Below are 13,017 nucleotides of genomic sequence, written 5' to 3' on the forward strand. Positions count from 1 at the left end.
TGCGTATTAACCAAGCTATAGCAACATTATTATCGCCACCGGACTGTTGAAGTTGTCTTACAAAACATTTTGTAACAGTCCAGTTGTGATCGATTCAATGCCCTGAGAATACAATGACCTGGATGAATGAGAATATTCACCGGCACGTAATAGCAGTAGTGCTGAGCAGCATATAATGCACTGTCGTGATTATTTTTTATTGACTATTCCAACATGTTTTAGTACAAATTGCCCTTAGTCAAAATTGTCTAGATTTTGTAGTAATAGTCCAAAACAGTATATTATGCATTTTCTTAATTACTCCAGCAAAATACTGTAAATAGCCCTCAAGAAACTATCCAGATTTTTTAATCGAGTTTTTCCATTAAATTACCTCAAACATGATGGTTCTGCTAACCTTTAAAAAAAATAGTGTAGTATTATCTAGAATCTTCTATGGACACAGCAGTCCATGTCAGGCCTGTATTCTTAGCTAGGACAGGACTTCCTGGTACCGATGGGAGTGTCCTAACGTCACATGCAGTACAAATGCAGTACGGAGTAATCTGCTGATTAATGTAGAAGCACATATTTTATCTTTTATGTCTTAATTTATTGAACAGATCAACACTAAGTGCTTTTCATCCATTAGGAAGAGTACACTACTGGCATCGCCTTTAAGAATGGTATGCAGCCAAGACAAAGTTAGATGGTGTTCTCATTTGTTATTATAACAAATGAATGGAAAAAGAAAATGAAAAAAGACAGTTTCCATTGTTATGGTTTTGTGTTTTTACAACAACCTGGAGCTACAGCTAAGTGTGTTAAATGTGACTGTAACATAAGACTTTAGGTGAATTCCCCAGAGGAAGATTTGACCTCTGCTGAGCTGGTGGTTCTGTCCTTTGTTTGTGCGCCCATTAGCAGGAATTAAACAGTTGATTTTGTGGAAGTAGCAATTAAATACAAACTGCACACACACACAAACACACAGTGGTATACTTGGTGTTCATTATGGAGTTCCCACCTCTTCCGTTGTCATTTGGCCTGTGTGCGATGTGTAAACAATATGCTGGCAACATCTACAGCACACTATGTCATCCTTGGGAGACATTGTGGCTTTTTTTGCATAAGCTGGGGCCAAAAAACATCCAAACAATATGGCCGTGCTTGTGTGCCGCTCATCTACATAATGCGTTTTTAAAACAATTGTGCCCACAGTCCCGAAATGCATGCATTGCATTAAAGTTAGCTACACTAAAGAAAAAAGACGCCATGTTGCATACAAGACTGCTAGGTATGTAAACAAGAAAAATGCAGCTTTTGTAACTCATAGCGACAAGCAGTACGTTCACGATTCAGCATTCACGACCATGAAAATTCACAGCTTTTTGGTAAAAAAAAAAAAAAAACCTCGTGGAACCTCTGTTAGTGTACTCCCCGGTTCCCGTGTTTTTTTTTTTGTTTTTTTTTTTTTTTTGGGGTTAACGTCCAAAATGTTTTCACAAACATTTTCCAGGTAGCGTACACTATAGCACACGTCTTGTCGTTATTAATACACTGTGTAAGTACAACAGTTTTATTAATGTATTCTTTTATCACAAAATGTCCTCGTCAGCAGCCTATTACCTTGCTAATAAAATGGAGACAGGAACTGGAAGTCATCTCTGTCGCCCATCATCAGCGGTTGAGTTCTTTGTTTACTAACACAGTTACGCCACAAGTCTCTGCTTTTCTTTTGATCACGACTACAAAATAACCAAAATGGAGCCAAACAAGGTTGCAAGTGAAACACTACAGAATTTAGGAAATAACTCTTAGCAAAACATGAAGATGGTGTCTGTGATGATCTCACCGTCTGTCAAAAATCACATCTTCAGTCAAGGTAAAGGTGACATTAAATGTACATTTATCCCTTTCATTCGTCATTTATAGGCATTTAAAATTGTTTTCTGCATGCAAAACTATAATCGTAAAACTATAAAATGCTCATATTTTTGGCTTTCTGAATGGATTAATTGGGTTTACATGATTTCTTATGAGAAAAATGTATTTGGTTAGAGTACATTTCGGTTTGTGTTGGACCTTCTGAAATGCATTAAAAAAGCTAACCAAGGTTCCAGTGTACGTGATAACAGGTCAAATGTACAGCATACATGTCCCACTGTTAAAAAAGCCCACAATTTTTACGTGTATGTCCTTATGCTTCACTAATAATGTTTTTTCGTCAAACGCTGAGACTTTGTTCGGCAGTCCTTGAACATACCATAGTTGATGTAAGACGCAAAAGTGAAACTTACACTGTGACTCTGATTCCATCTGTTCATCAGTCATCTTACATTATCATTCATTAGCGTTAAGTACTTATACATTTTATCATTTAAAAAGTGTTTAATATCATCTGCTCGCCTATCTTGAATCCATCAGAGGTGATTATTTCATTGGACGCGGAGAAGGCCTTCGATAGAGTGGAGTGGCACTTCCTCTTTTTTGTTTTACAGAAATTTGGCTTTAATTCCATTTTGGGTCCTACTCTGGTTACAAACTCAATCTCCACAAAAGCAAACTCCTCCCCCTCAATTCGTATGCCAAAAATATACCACATTCTTTCTTTCCTTTCAAAAATGCTATGGATTAAAACATATGGGAGTGTATATAACTGATTCTATAAACCGACTTTTCTCCAAAAATGTCTCTCCTCTCATGGAACAATGCAAATTAGACATTGAAAGGTGGTCTGGTCTCCCGATATTCCTCGTTGGTCGAGTGAACTTGGTTTAGATGGTTGTCTTGCCAAAATTTGTATAGTTTTTTCTCATATTCCGGTGCTTATTAGGAAGTGCTTTTCTAGATTGCTTAATGAATAATAAGCTCATTCATCTGGGGTAAGAAAAATCCACGCATTAGAAGAACAGTTTTACAACTCCCCAAGGCTCTAGGTGGCCTGGCATTGCCCAATCTTCTACACTTCTATTGGTCTTGTAATATTCACAAACTTTTGTACTGGATTAACAACGCAGTGGATAAAGCATGCCCCTTGTGTGTGGACATGGAACTTGCAACACGGTCAAAATTTGGATTCAAGTTAGGAAGAGCCTGGACCTCAGACCTCTCCCCCATTATTAACAATCACCTGTTTCTGCCCTCATGCACTGATTCAACCATTCTGAGGTGGTTTGACAAAGGCATAACTAAACTGAAAGACCTCTACAATCATGGGACTTTTATGTCTTTTTCCGAGCTAGCAGATGAATTTGATTTGACCAACTGTCACTTATTTTGCTTTTTTCAAATAAGGAACTTTAATCGCACTCAAAACCCCAAATTTCCCAGTTGCCCCCAGAAACAGAAGCGGTGTCTATTATTTATGGCCTTATTAGTAACAAGTGATAGCCAATCGTCCATCCCCAAGGAGTCCTGGGAGCAGGAACTAGGAACCACCGGATGATTACTGACAACTAGTATTACGGTTGGTTCAGTCTTCCTCAATTTGTGCAAGACATGGCCTGCTGCAGTGTAGTGGTGCACAAAATTCATTATACCAACTTAAAATTGTCTCGGATCTACCCTAATATGACTACCAGGTGTAAACAATCTCCAGCCGACCATTTTCACACGTTTTGGTTTTGTCTCAAACTTGCTACATTTCGGTCAGAAATCTTTAATACACTTAATATAGCATATAGATCTGATATCTCCCCAGATCATTTTTTGTCTTTGTTTGGTGACCCCTTGCAACCAGTTGCATCTAAATCCATGCAAACTGTCCTTGCCTTTGTCACTCTGCTGGCTAGACAACTCATACTTCTCAACTGGAAACTTCCTCAGCCTCTTTCACATAACAGGTGGAGAGGGGAGGTTTTACTTTACATTAAACTTGAAAAGCTTCAATTTTCCCTCAATGGTTCCATGAGCGCATTTGAAAAAACGTGGAGACCTTTTTTAAATCATATTGAATGTTTGACCCCAAGGCCTGACTGAACCCTGCCCCCTTTTTTAAGTGTATTTATTGTATTATTTATTTTGTTCAGGTTATTTAATTATTTATGTGTTGTTATCTTTAAAATGTAATTTAATTCAATTTATTTTCATATATATATTTTATGTGTGTATGTGTCATTGTCATTATTTTGTTGTAATGTACTATTTTCACTTCTGTAATCAGATGCACAATTTGTAATGTCCCTGTGTTTGGGGTGAGCTTGTGTGGAGGGAAAAAAGTGGGAAAAATGGAACTCTGGAAGTAGCTTTTCAATTTCACTGTTGTGCCGCCACCTGTGAAATGTCTCCCAATAAAGGAAATTGATTAAAAAAAGTGTTTAACCAGTGTGTGAGGCATATTGAAAAGAGAAGGGTAGGGTTCTAATGCTGAATCTAATCGAATAATTGCAACAGTCACCCTTTTTACAAATGTTGACACGAAATCACCGGAGAATGCCAACATCTAGCTAGTTGGTGGATTATTCCAACTATTCCAACTTGTTTTTGTATGGCCTCCAACCGAAACTATCCAGATTTGATAATTCATAATGACAAGCAGCCTTTCGTGACGATTCCAAAGTGTTTTCCTTCAAAAGCTCCTAAACCAAATCTATTCAGATCGGATCATTCACAGCAGCAAGCAGCAGACTATCCATTGTCATGTAGGAAAAACTTGGACTATCATACTCCACCGTGTTTTCCTGCTAAAAGTCCCTCAACCAAGTCAATTCGGAATTTGTCATATAGCAACAACCAGCTTACCATGCGCTGTCCTGACTATTCTAACATGTATTACTACAAACATTCTTCGACCCGATTTTGTCATTCATAGCCTCAGGCAGTATACATCCAATGAGCAAATGTTTTACTGCTGAACGACCCTTAGCAGTCTCGATTGTCTCGATTTTGTCATTCATAGCGACAAGCAGAATACCATGCCCTGCTATGATTTTACCAAGACATTTTACTACAAACATTCCTGAACTAAAACCATCCAGATTCGGCCACTCATAGCGACCTTCAGACTTTCTATTGTTCAGGGATGCAGCATTAGCTTACCTCTGCCTCCGTATGGCAGTGATGGTGTCCTTCACTCACCTTGGAAGCGGCATCAAAGCACACAAAGCCCATGCTGAAGTCAACAGTTAGTCCCATAAGGTGGCTCTCCATGATACAGGCATATGTTTTACACTGCGTAGAGAAGATAAGAGAGCTGTGAGCTAAGCAAAGGCCACAAAAAACTCTCTCTCCCGCTAGCTAGTGTCATTAATCTTCAACCGGAGCCTGGCGCTAAGATGAAAATCCTTTCTCTGAGTCGCCCACCTGTATCCTCTCCACTTCCAGGAAAGTGGCCATCTGGAAGGCCTTTTCCCAAACCAGCAGCTCCGACTCCAGCTCCACGCTGAAGAACATGTCCTCGCCGCTCTCCGTCTGCACACTGAAGCAGTGCTTTCTCTTGTCCACCAGGTCGTTGTCCTGAGGAGTCACATAGCTGACGCCGTGAGGGTCAAATTTACCTTAGCCACTACTTTAGTACTTTAGTGCCATTGCTAATATCAACTACACTCACTAGCTACACGTTGACTGGCTAGCACATTTGTGATGGAGTCATTCACTGCCATTGCTTATATAACCCACCTAGGAAGGGTTAAACTTTTATTATTATTCATTTCTGAACATTTTGTATCTTTGGTTCATGTCTGTATGTATTTCTGGGTTTTATTTTGAAAAAAAAGAAACAAAGGAATGAATAGCATGCTAAAATATTTCCATTAGCTTAATCTCTCTCCCTGTGAGCCTAAAAAAAAAATAAAGGTATGAAAAAAGTTTTGTTTCGCACTGAACTAAAGAATTAGTAAATCAGTATTGTAATCTGATTAAAATTACATTAAGGTTGGAGAACTGGGCCCGGTTGTTCAAAACTCGGTTATTTTTTAACCGCTGGTTAAGTACACTTAACCGACCGTTCGTTAACTTTAACGGCACCGTTATGTTGTTATCTAAAACTTTAACCGGCTTTTATGGTAAACATTGTGCATTAGACAAAAACTGATTGCTCAGTTTAAAGGTTAGCGGGCTGAAATTCAGCCACAGAGCTTTTAAGTTATGGGTAATGGGTAAAAAACAGCTAAGCTGTTAATTTCTGTTATTGATTGGAAACTAAAACCATATATTTAATTTTTTGGTGTAAAATCTACAAAACCAATGTAAAAAAAGCTGTTGAATTCAAGAAATAACTCATGGCAACTGGTGGTGTTGAAGAGGAAAGGTGTTGATCTCGGTGCCACATAGTGTCTTTGGGAACAGTCATGTCTTCAGTGAAGGTAAAAAGAACGTTAAATGTTCACTTATCCCCTTCATTTCTCATTTATATATATTTATATGCATTTTGGATTGTTTTCTGCATGTAAAACTATAAATGTATAACTATAAAAACATGTTTGGTGTTAACATTTTTGCCTTTTTTGAACTGATTAATTTCTTATTGAATTAGCATCGGTTTTGGTTAGAGTCAAATCTTCTGTAATGAATTAATAATGCTAACCAAGGTTCTACTGTACATCGATACCTGCAATACAGCGTAATTCAGTGTCATTGCTAGCTCCCAACATTAGCCGCTGATTTACTGGCAAGTGCTTTGTTAGTTGTGAGTCAGCGTAGTGAGATGCACAATAATTATTATATTTGTATGATAATTTCACCCTCTGTACAATGTATGATCAATAATTTCAAAACTTGTATAATGTACGATAATTTGACCCACTCAATACATGGCCATTAGCAAACACTAAAAAGATACATCCTGTTGTGCACAGTCTCATGGGAAGGCAGGAAAACGAACAGCAACATTGCCAGTAGTGGATTAAAGAAAGTTTCCTCCTAATGTGTTCACAAATTACGTCTCAAAATATTTATGACACAGGACCTTGTTAGGACCTGTTAGTTTATTTAAAGGTAAAACTACATCATAAGCTATACTATACACAGTATGTGGTGACGTTTTACTGTAGCAGATGGTCCTTAGCAGCATCAAATTGGGTATGTATGGTAACCTTCCTCAAAATACAGTAATTTTTAGGTGCTGGTACTATAATTGGTCATTTCCCATCTGAGTCACAGTAACTCAGTGCCACTGCTAACTAGCCACCCTGCTTAGTTGTTTTGTTGAATGTTTTACAGTGGTTAGCTTGTTTGAAAACATGAGTGGTAGTTTGACTCTGAAACACACGAATTGGACTGCTGTTATGTCCGTTTATTATGGAGACTTACCTTTAAAATCTTGCACATTATTTCATAGACAGTAAAGCTTTTCTCTGCTCGAGTCCAGTCCCATGTTGTCACCTGTAAATGAAACACTTTTAAGTAAAATGAATGTTTGTTGATGGGTGTTGCCTCTAAAAGCTTGCTACTTCACACTGAGACGTCCTTACTGTCTTCAATAATAAAGGCATGACAATGCACAGCCTCCATTCACATTAGCATACTCCATATACATCAAGTGCAACCAGCAATAGCACTTATCTATCCATCTTTGCACATCTCCATTACGTTGATAGCTTATGCCGCTTGTCATAATCACTTAAGATGGCCGCCTCAATGTAAACACATCTGATGATGATTATCAATCGCTGGATAGATCAATGCAGCACAAATGACTGGGAGCCTCCTTCCTTTTCCTGCCATGATAAAAATAAATGAATAAACAATGTGAATGAAAGCCTACCGGGGGAGCGCAGAACTTAAAAAGAGAGGAACCCCTCAAAGCGAGAAACTTTGATGAGTACATTCGGTCCTGAACGGAGTCCTGCTCCTTCTCGTCAGTCCAGCCCATGTAGATGATCTGCCCAATCCAAACATGGAGCAAAGCGATAGATTTAATAACAAGAAAAATATGTTACAAGTGATTTTTATAACACACAAAGAAATGTAATGCTAATGCTAACAGATAAAAAGTGTAACGCCTCACTACAATGCGGTTTGAACATCGCTTCATCTCTCTTTCGTGGTTTTTAAAAAATGACTACAGCTTCTTAATAGTCAAAAAATATGCATATGTAAGCAAATTGTACATTTCTTTCCCCCAAATAAAGCATTTCCAAGCATAAAAATGGCTAAATGCACTAAAGTATAAGCCATTAATACCATAACTTGTGAATGTAGTATTCTACATTGGTCACTAGGTGTCAGTAATTGTTCGGTGAGACCACCAATGAAGCACCAGACTTGAACAACCGGCTTTTATTGCAGGTTTAAATTATCTCTCAACAGGAACAGTAATTATGTAATAATAATAATAATAATAATAACAGGGGTTACTGTTGCGGTCATAGCCCACAACAAGCTAAAACTCTAACTCTGCACCCACTTCCTGTCCACCATCGATTCTACTCCCCTGCAAGGTAAACTTTTCCCTTTTTTCTTAAATTAACTTAACTTAGCTTATTTTCTCTGATGTGATTATATCTACTATAATGAATAATACAAATGTAAAGGTGATGATATGGGTGTTATTTCATGTCTAGATGGCTATAATAATGTTAAAAATGTATTTAGAAGCATAAACAGGTTTTCTTTGCCATAACTACAAAAATAGTTGAAGACAGAATCCTACTTTGTGGAAATTCACTTATCGCGGTCAATTCTGGAACCAATTAACAGCGATAAATTCGGGATTACTGTACTAGCACGGGTCCCAGCTCAGATAAATTAGTGAAGCACAACGCTAATGCTAATATGTACCAGCTCGGATAAAATTATGGAAGTGTGATGCAAATGCTAACAAGGTCAGCTCATGTAATGGAAGTGTGCTAATGTTACTGCTAGCATGTGTACCAGGTCAGATCATGTAATGCAGGGATGTCCAAAGTGCGGCCAGCAGATTTTTTTTATTGGTCTGCATCACATTCTAATATACAATTAAACAAGTAAAGTTGAGAAAAGAGCGTAAAGTTGCAATGTATAATAATGATAATGATAGGCTTTGTCACCGAAAAAGACAGCTGACATGCCTGCTGCTTTATCTTTAAATATACAGTAGAACCATGGTTAGCATCATTAATACGACTCTAACTGAAACGTCCTCTAACCGAATCAGTTTGAACTGAAAGAAACCACCATTTTCAGTAATAAGTAGTTGAACAGTTGACTCAAAGTTCAAATGCTAATGAAGCGACAGTGCTAATAGGGGCCGTGACAGTCTTCAGGAGATGAAGGGAGCCTGCTTGGGGGGTGAAGGGTGGGGGGGCATCGGCAGGGTGTTTGTTGAAAGGAAAGAAGTGACAAGTACAAACGTTGTAAAAAGACATCAAGTGTGACCATCATTCCTCATTAAAACAGACCAGATAAAACCAACATGCTTGACGGCAGACAAAAAAACAGCGGCTGAAAGATTTGAGACCATCTGTCCATTGAGCTGTCATGTGGATTCATGTGAGTACAATCTGAATGAATTAATTTACTAACACACACATACACACACACACACAGTGTGACTGAAGGCAATGAAGTTGTATTCTTATTCGTTCTCTGAGGATTATGATGCAAACATTTAGCTGAGGTTGCAACACTCGGCAAGATGAAGCGTGTCCTTTCTCTGACTGGATGACCTGCTTTCACTTTCACTTATGAAAAAACATAAAATACATTTATGAAAACATCATCTTTTGAAGCGCACACACACTCACCTGTTGGTTGACTGGAAAATTGCGGTTGATCTTCTTCACCTGTCGATAACAACATAAACAAGTCAGTCAGGGACAAATATGCCTCAAAAGTCAAACAAAACATGAAGTGCGATCATAATCAGAGAATCAGAAACGGAGATGCTAACTTAAATTGCATGTTGCAGAGAGCGTGACTCTTTTCCTATCTAGAGATACAGATTTATAGATACACAGTAGTTGGCTTATTTTTACAGCTGTATGACATTTTAGAATGCTAAAATGTGACTTAAAACATTGCCTGGACATCTAATTTAGGGTTTATGATGGCCACTATTTATTGAACAGATTATTCCATTATTTCCTTTTGGAAAAGTGCCAACCAGCATATGTTTAAATAAATAATTATAAAGTATTACAATTAAATTAAACATATAGCATATGTATTGCTACTATTTGATATTTTTTGAATGTATTATATTTGTTGGGCATCTCTGTGTGGAGTCTGTTCTCCGCCATGCGGGTACTCCGGTTTCCAGAGTAAACCGGAATGATTGGCATGATTACATGCATGTTAGGTTAATTGGCAACTCTAAATTGTATCTAAAGGTATGAATGTGAGTGTGAATGTGCCCTGCGATTGGCTGGCGACCAGACCAGCCGCCTCTCGCCCAAAGTCAGCTGGGATAGGCTCCAGCATACCCCCACGACCCTAAGGAGGATAAGCGGCACCGAACATGGATGGATGGATTGGGAGCGCAACATTTAATGAAGCCATCCAAACTGGATGTTAAAAAGATTTGATAACACCAGAGAAGGCAGTTTGATCACTTACATAAAAATAATAATCATAATTTAATCTCCTTTTTTACCCGACGGAAAACTGTCTTTAATGCCCCTCAGAGGTGACACATATTAATATCCTGTCCAATTTAAAGGTGCTAACTCTACTTCATTGTATGGTAAAAATGGAGCAATAGACATAAGTGCTGCAGTTACATGCCACTGTTATCTCGGAGCACATCACCTCATACACTTCTCTAACAGTCATACAAATTGCAGTCATTTGAGATACAGAGACACCCACACACGTGTGCAGGAAACCTAGTCATTCCTGCCTCACACCATGGCATTTCCTATAGCACGTCATGTCTTACATTGGTCCTGAAAATATATAGCTCATTATGACACAATCGAGGCTTGTTGTGTCTTTTTTAAGTTCGAAACATGCCAATTTGGTGGCAGAGGCAAGGAGAAACTCCCCATAGCAAAGAAGTGTTGAGCAGAAACAAGTTTACATTGATTGGCTCTTCATCTCCCGTTGGAGCCATCAAAGTCACCCTGAGATGAATTGTGTTCAAAATCCATAGGATTCTTAATAAAAATGAATACAAATTTAGGACCATCCCAAAGTGTACCCCACCTCTCGGCCAAAGACAGCTGGGATAGGCTCTAGCATACCGCTGACCTTGGTGAGGACAAGCAGTATAGAAAATGGAGGAATGGAAGCATGGTTGAATATAGTGGCAGTCAAAAAGGTGACCGCGATTATGGACCGTAATGGCCAAAAGTTTAGAGAATTACAAAAGTACTGTTTTTTTGCAAAGTTAGCTTCTTCAGTGTTTTCAGATATTTTTGTCAGACACTTACTATGATATACTGAAGCATAATTACAAGCGTTTTTATTGATAGTTACATCAAGTTCGGCCATCAAATAAAAGCACGCCAGTACTACATGCAGTTAAGCCACACATTCAGTCCACACTTTTTACTCTGAAAACTGGCTTGCTTCTTTGGATTTGCAGCATGTTTTTCAGAACATCCTCATTCAAAAAAGGAACAATTTCACCCAGATTCACTTATTGTTCTTCTGTTCGCACATACTCCGACAGCCAGTCCACCTTAAAAGAACTGCTTTTTTTTTTTACTTTGGCTTGGTGAGTGGATGTGGTACAGCCCACCTGGTTAGCAAACAGCATTTATCTCTAACTCCGTTGTCCCCTTAGCTATACGTTAACCTGCAAAACAGCATCATATACTACGTAACTTGATGTAAATTAATTGATTGGCTGCGTAAGTACATATGTACCAACAGAATCTTATCATCGGCTGGACAGTGTTCATCATTGTGTCATATGTTGTGCCCTGTCACTCACACAGTTGCATTGCAATATAGTACAGAATAAACTGCTATGTGTTTATTTTATTTACAGTTGAGGTTGGATTTTATTTTGTGCGCTGTATAGGTGGAGCATGCTAAAGCAGTGTGCGAATGCGCAGGCACGCACCTTAGAGGGAACATTGATCCTGACTGATGACAGCCCATTCTTGCATAATCAATGCTCGGAGTTTGTCAGAGTTTTTGTTTGTCCACTTGCCTCTTGAGGACTGACCACAAGTCCTCTAAAGGATTAAGGTCTGAGGAGGAGTTTCCTGGCCATGGACCCAAAATGTCGATGTTTTGTTCCCTGAGACGTTAGTTGTCACTTTTGCCTTATGGTAAGGTGCTTCATCATGCTGTTCTTTGATGGTTGGGAGAAATTGTTATTGAAGGAAGGTTCTTGATGATCTAAGATGATTATCGTAGTTGCAATCTTAACAGCAGCAATATCCTTGCCTATGAAGCCCTTTTTGTCCTCAGCAATGATGACTGCATGTGTTTCCTTACAGGTAACCATGGTTACAGAGGAAACCCAACAATTTCAAGTACAACTCTCCTTTTAAAGCTTTCAGTATGTTATTCTACCTCAATCAGCATGACAGAGTCATCTCCAGCCTTTGTCCTTATCAACACTCTAACTATGTTAACCAGAGAATCACTGACATGATGTCAGCTGGGCTGATATGCAGTGGAGATTGGAGATTAAGATTAAGTTCATTTTCATGACTAAGAGGGACTTTGCAATTCATTGCCCATCATTCTTCATTACATTCTGGAGTGTAATCAAATTGCCATTATAAAAACTGAGGCAACAGATTTTGTGGAAATTAATATTTGTGACATTCTCAAAACTTTTGGCCATGACTGTACTTTTTTGACCTCTAACCTCAGCCACCCCAACCGTCCTGTGTCAGATGTCAGTCAAAGCTAATCGTCATCTTGCTTAGATACATAAAAAATTCTTGAAACTTCGATGCCAGTGAAACGGAATCATGGGTAGAGATGCCACAAGGTACTCGTTTGACCTTTCACATCATACCACAACAGCATTCACAACTGTCATCAACAAAATTGTCATCAGGTGTCATAAATCATTCAGAAGCAATAGGATTCTGCTGCTGAAGAAAATGAAAGTGAAAGTTTCAGGATCAAAATGTAGCCGAACTGACCTCAGCGACCTCAGAAAACCTTTGTCTAACATCACTCAAAATCAGTAGGGTTCATATTTTGATACAG

At 38.5% G+C, this 13,017-nt stretch overlaps 1 protein-coding gene across 3 annotated transcripts in view; it reads right to left on the reverse strand.

The window, feature by feature from the left end:
• Nucleotides 1-13,017, reverse strand: part of sntg1 (syntrophin, gamma 1) — a 78,838-nt gene that overhangs the window by 24,964 nt on the left and 40,857 nt on the right. For all 3 annotated transcript variants that reach the window (XM_054758956.1, XM_054758948.1, XM_054758939.1), the window contains 5 exons: nucleotides 9,645-9,683; nucleotides 7,685-7,801; nucleotides 7,231-7,302; nucleotides 5,284-5,436; nucleotides 5,059-5,151 (listed from right to left, as the gene is read on the reverse strand). In XM_054758956.1, coding sequence (XP_054614931.1) covers nucleotides 5,059-5,151; nucleotides 5,284-5,436; nucleotides 7,231-7,302; nucleotides 7,685-7,801; nucleotides 9,645-9,683 — 474 coding nt within the window. The remainder of the gene's footprint in view (nucleotides 1-5,058; nucleotides 5,152-5,283; nucleotides 5,437-7,230; nucleotides 7,303-7,684; nucleotides 7,802-9,644; nucleotides 9,684-13,017) is intronic.

This window comes from Dunckerocampus dactyliophorus, chromosome 2 (assembly GCF_027744805.1).
Source record: "Dunckerocampus dactyliophorus isolate RoL2022-P2 chromosome 2, RoL_Ddac_1.1, whole genome shotgun sequence".
NCBI classification, from domain to species: domain Eukaryota; kingdom Metazoa; phylum Chordata; class Actinopteri; order Syngnathiformes; family Syngnathidae; genus Dunckerocampus; species Dunckerocampus dactyliophorus.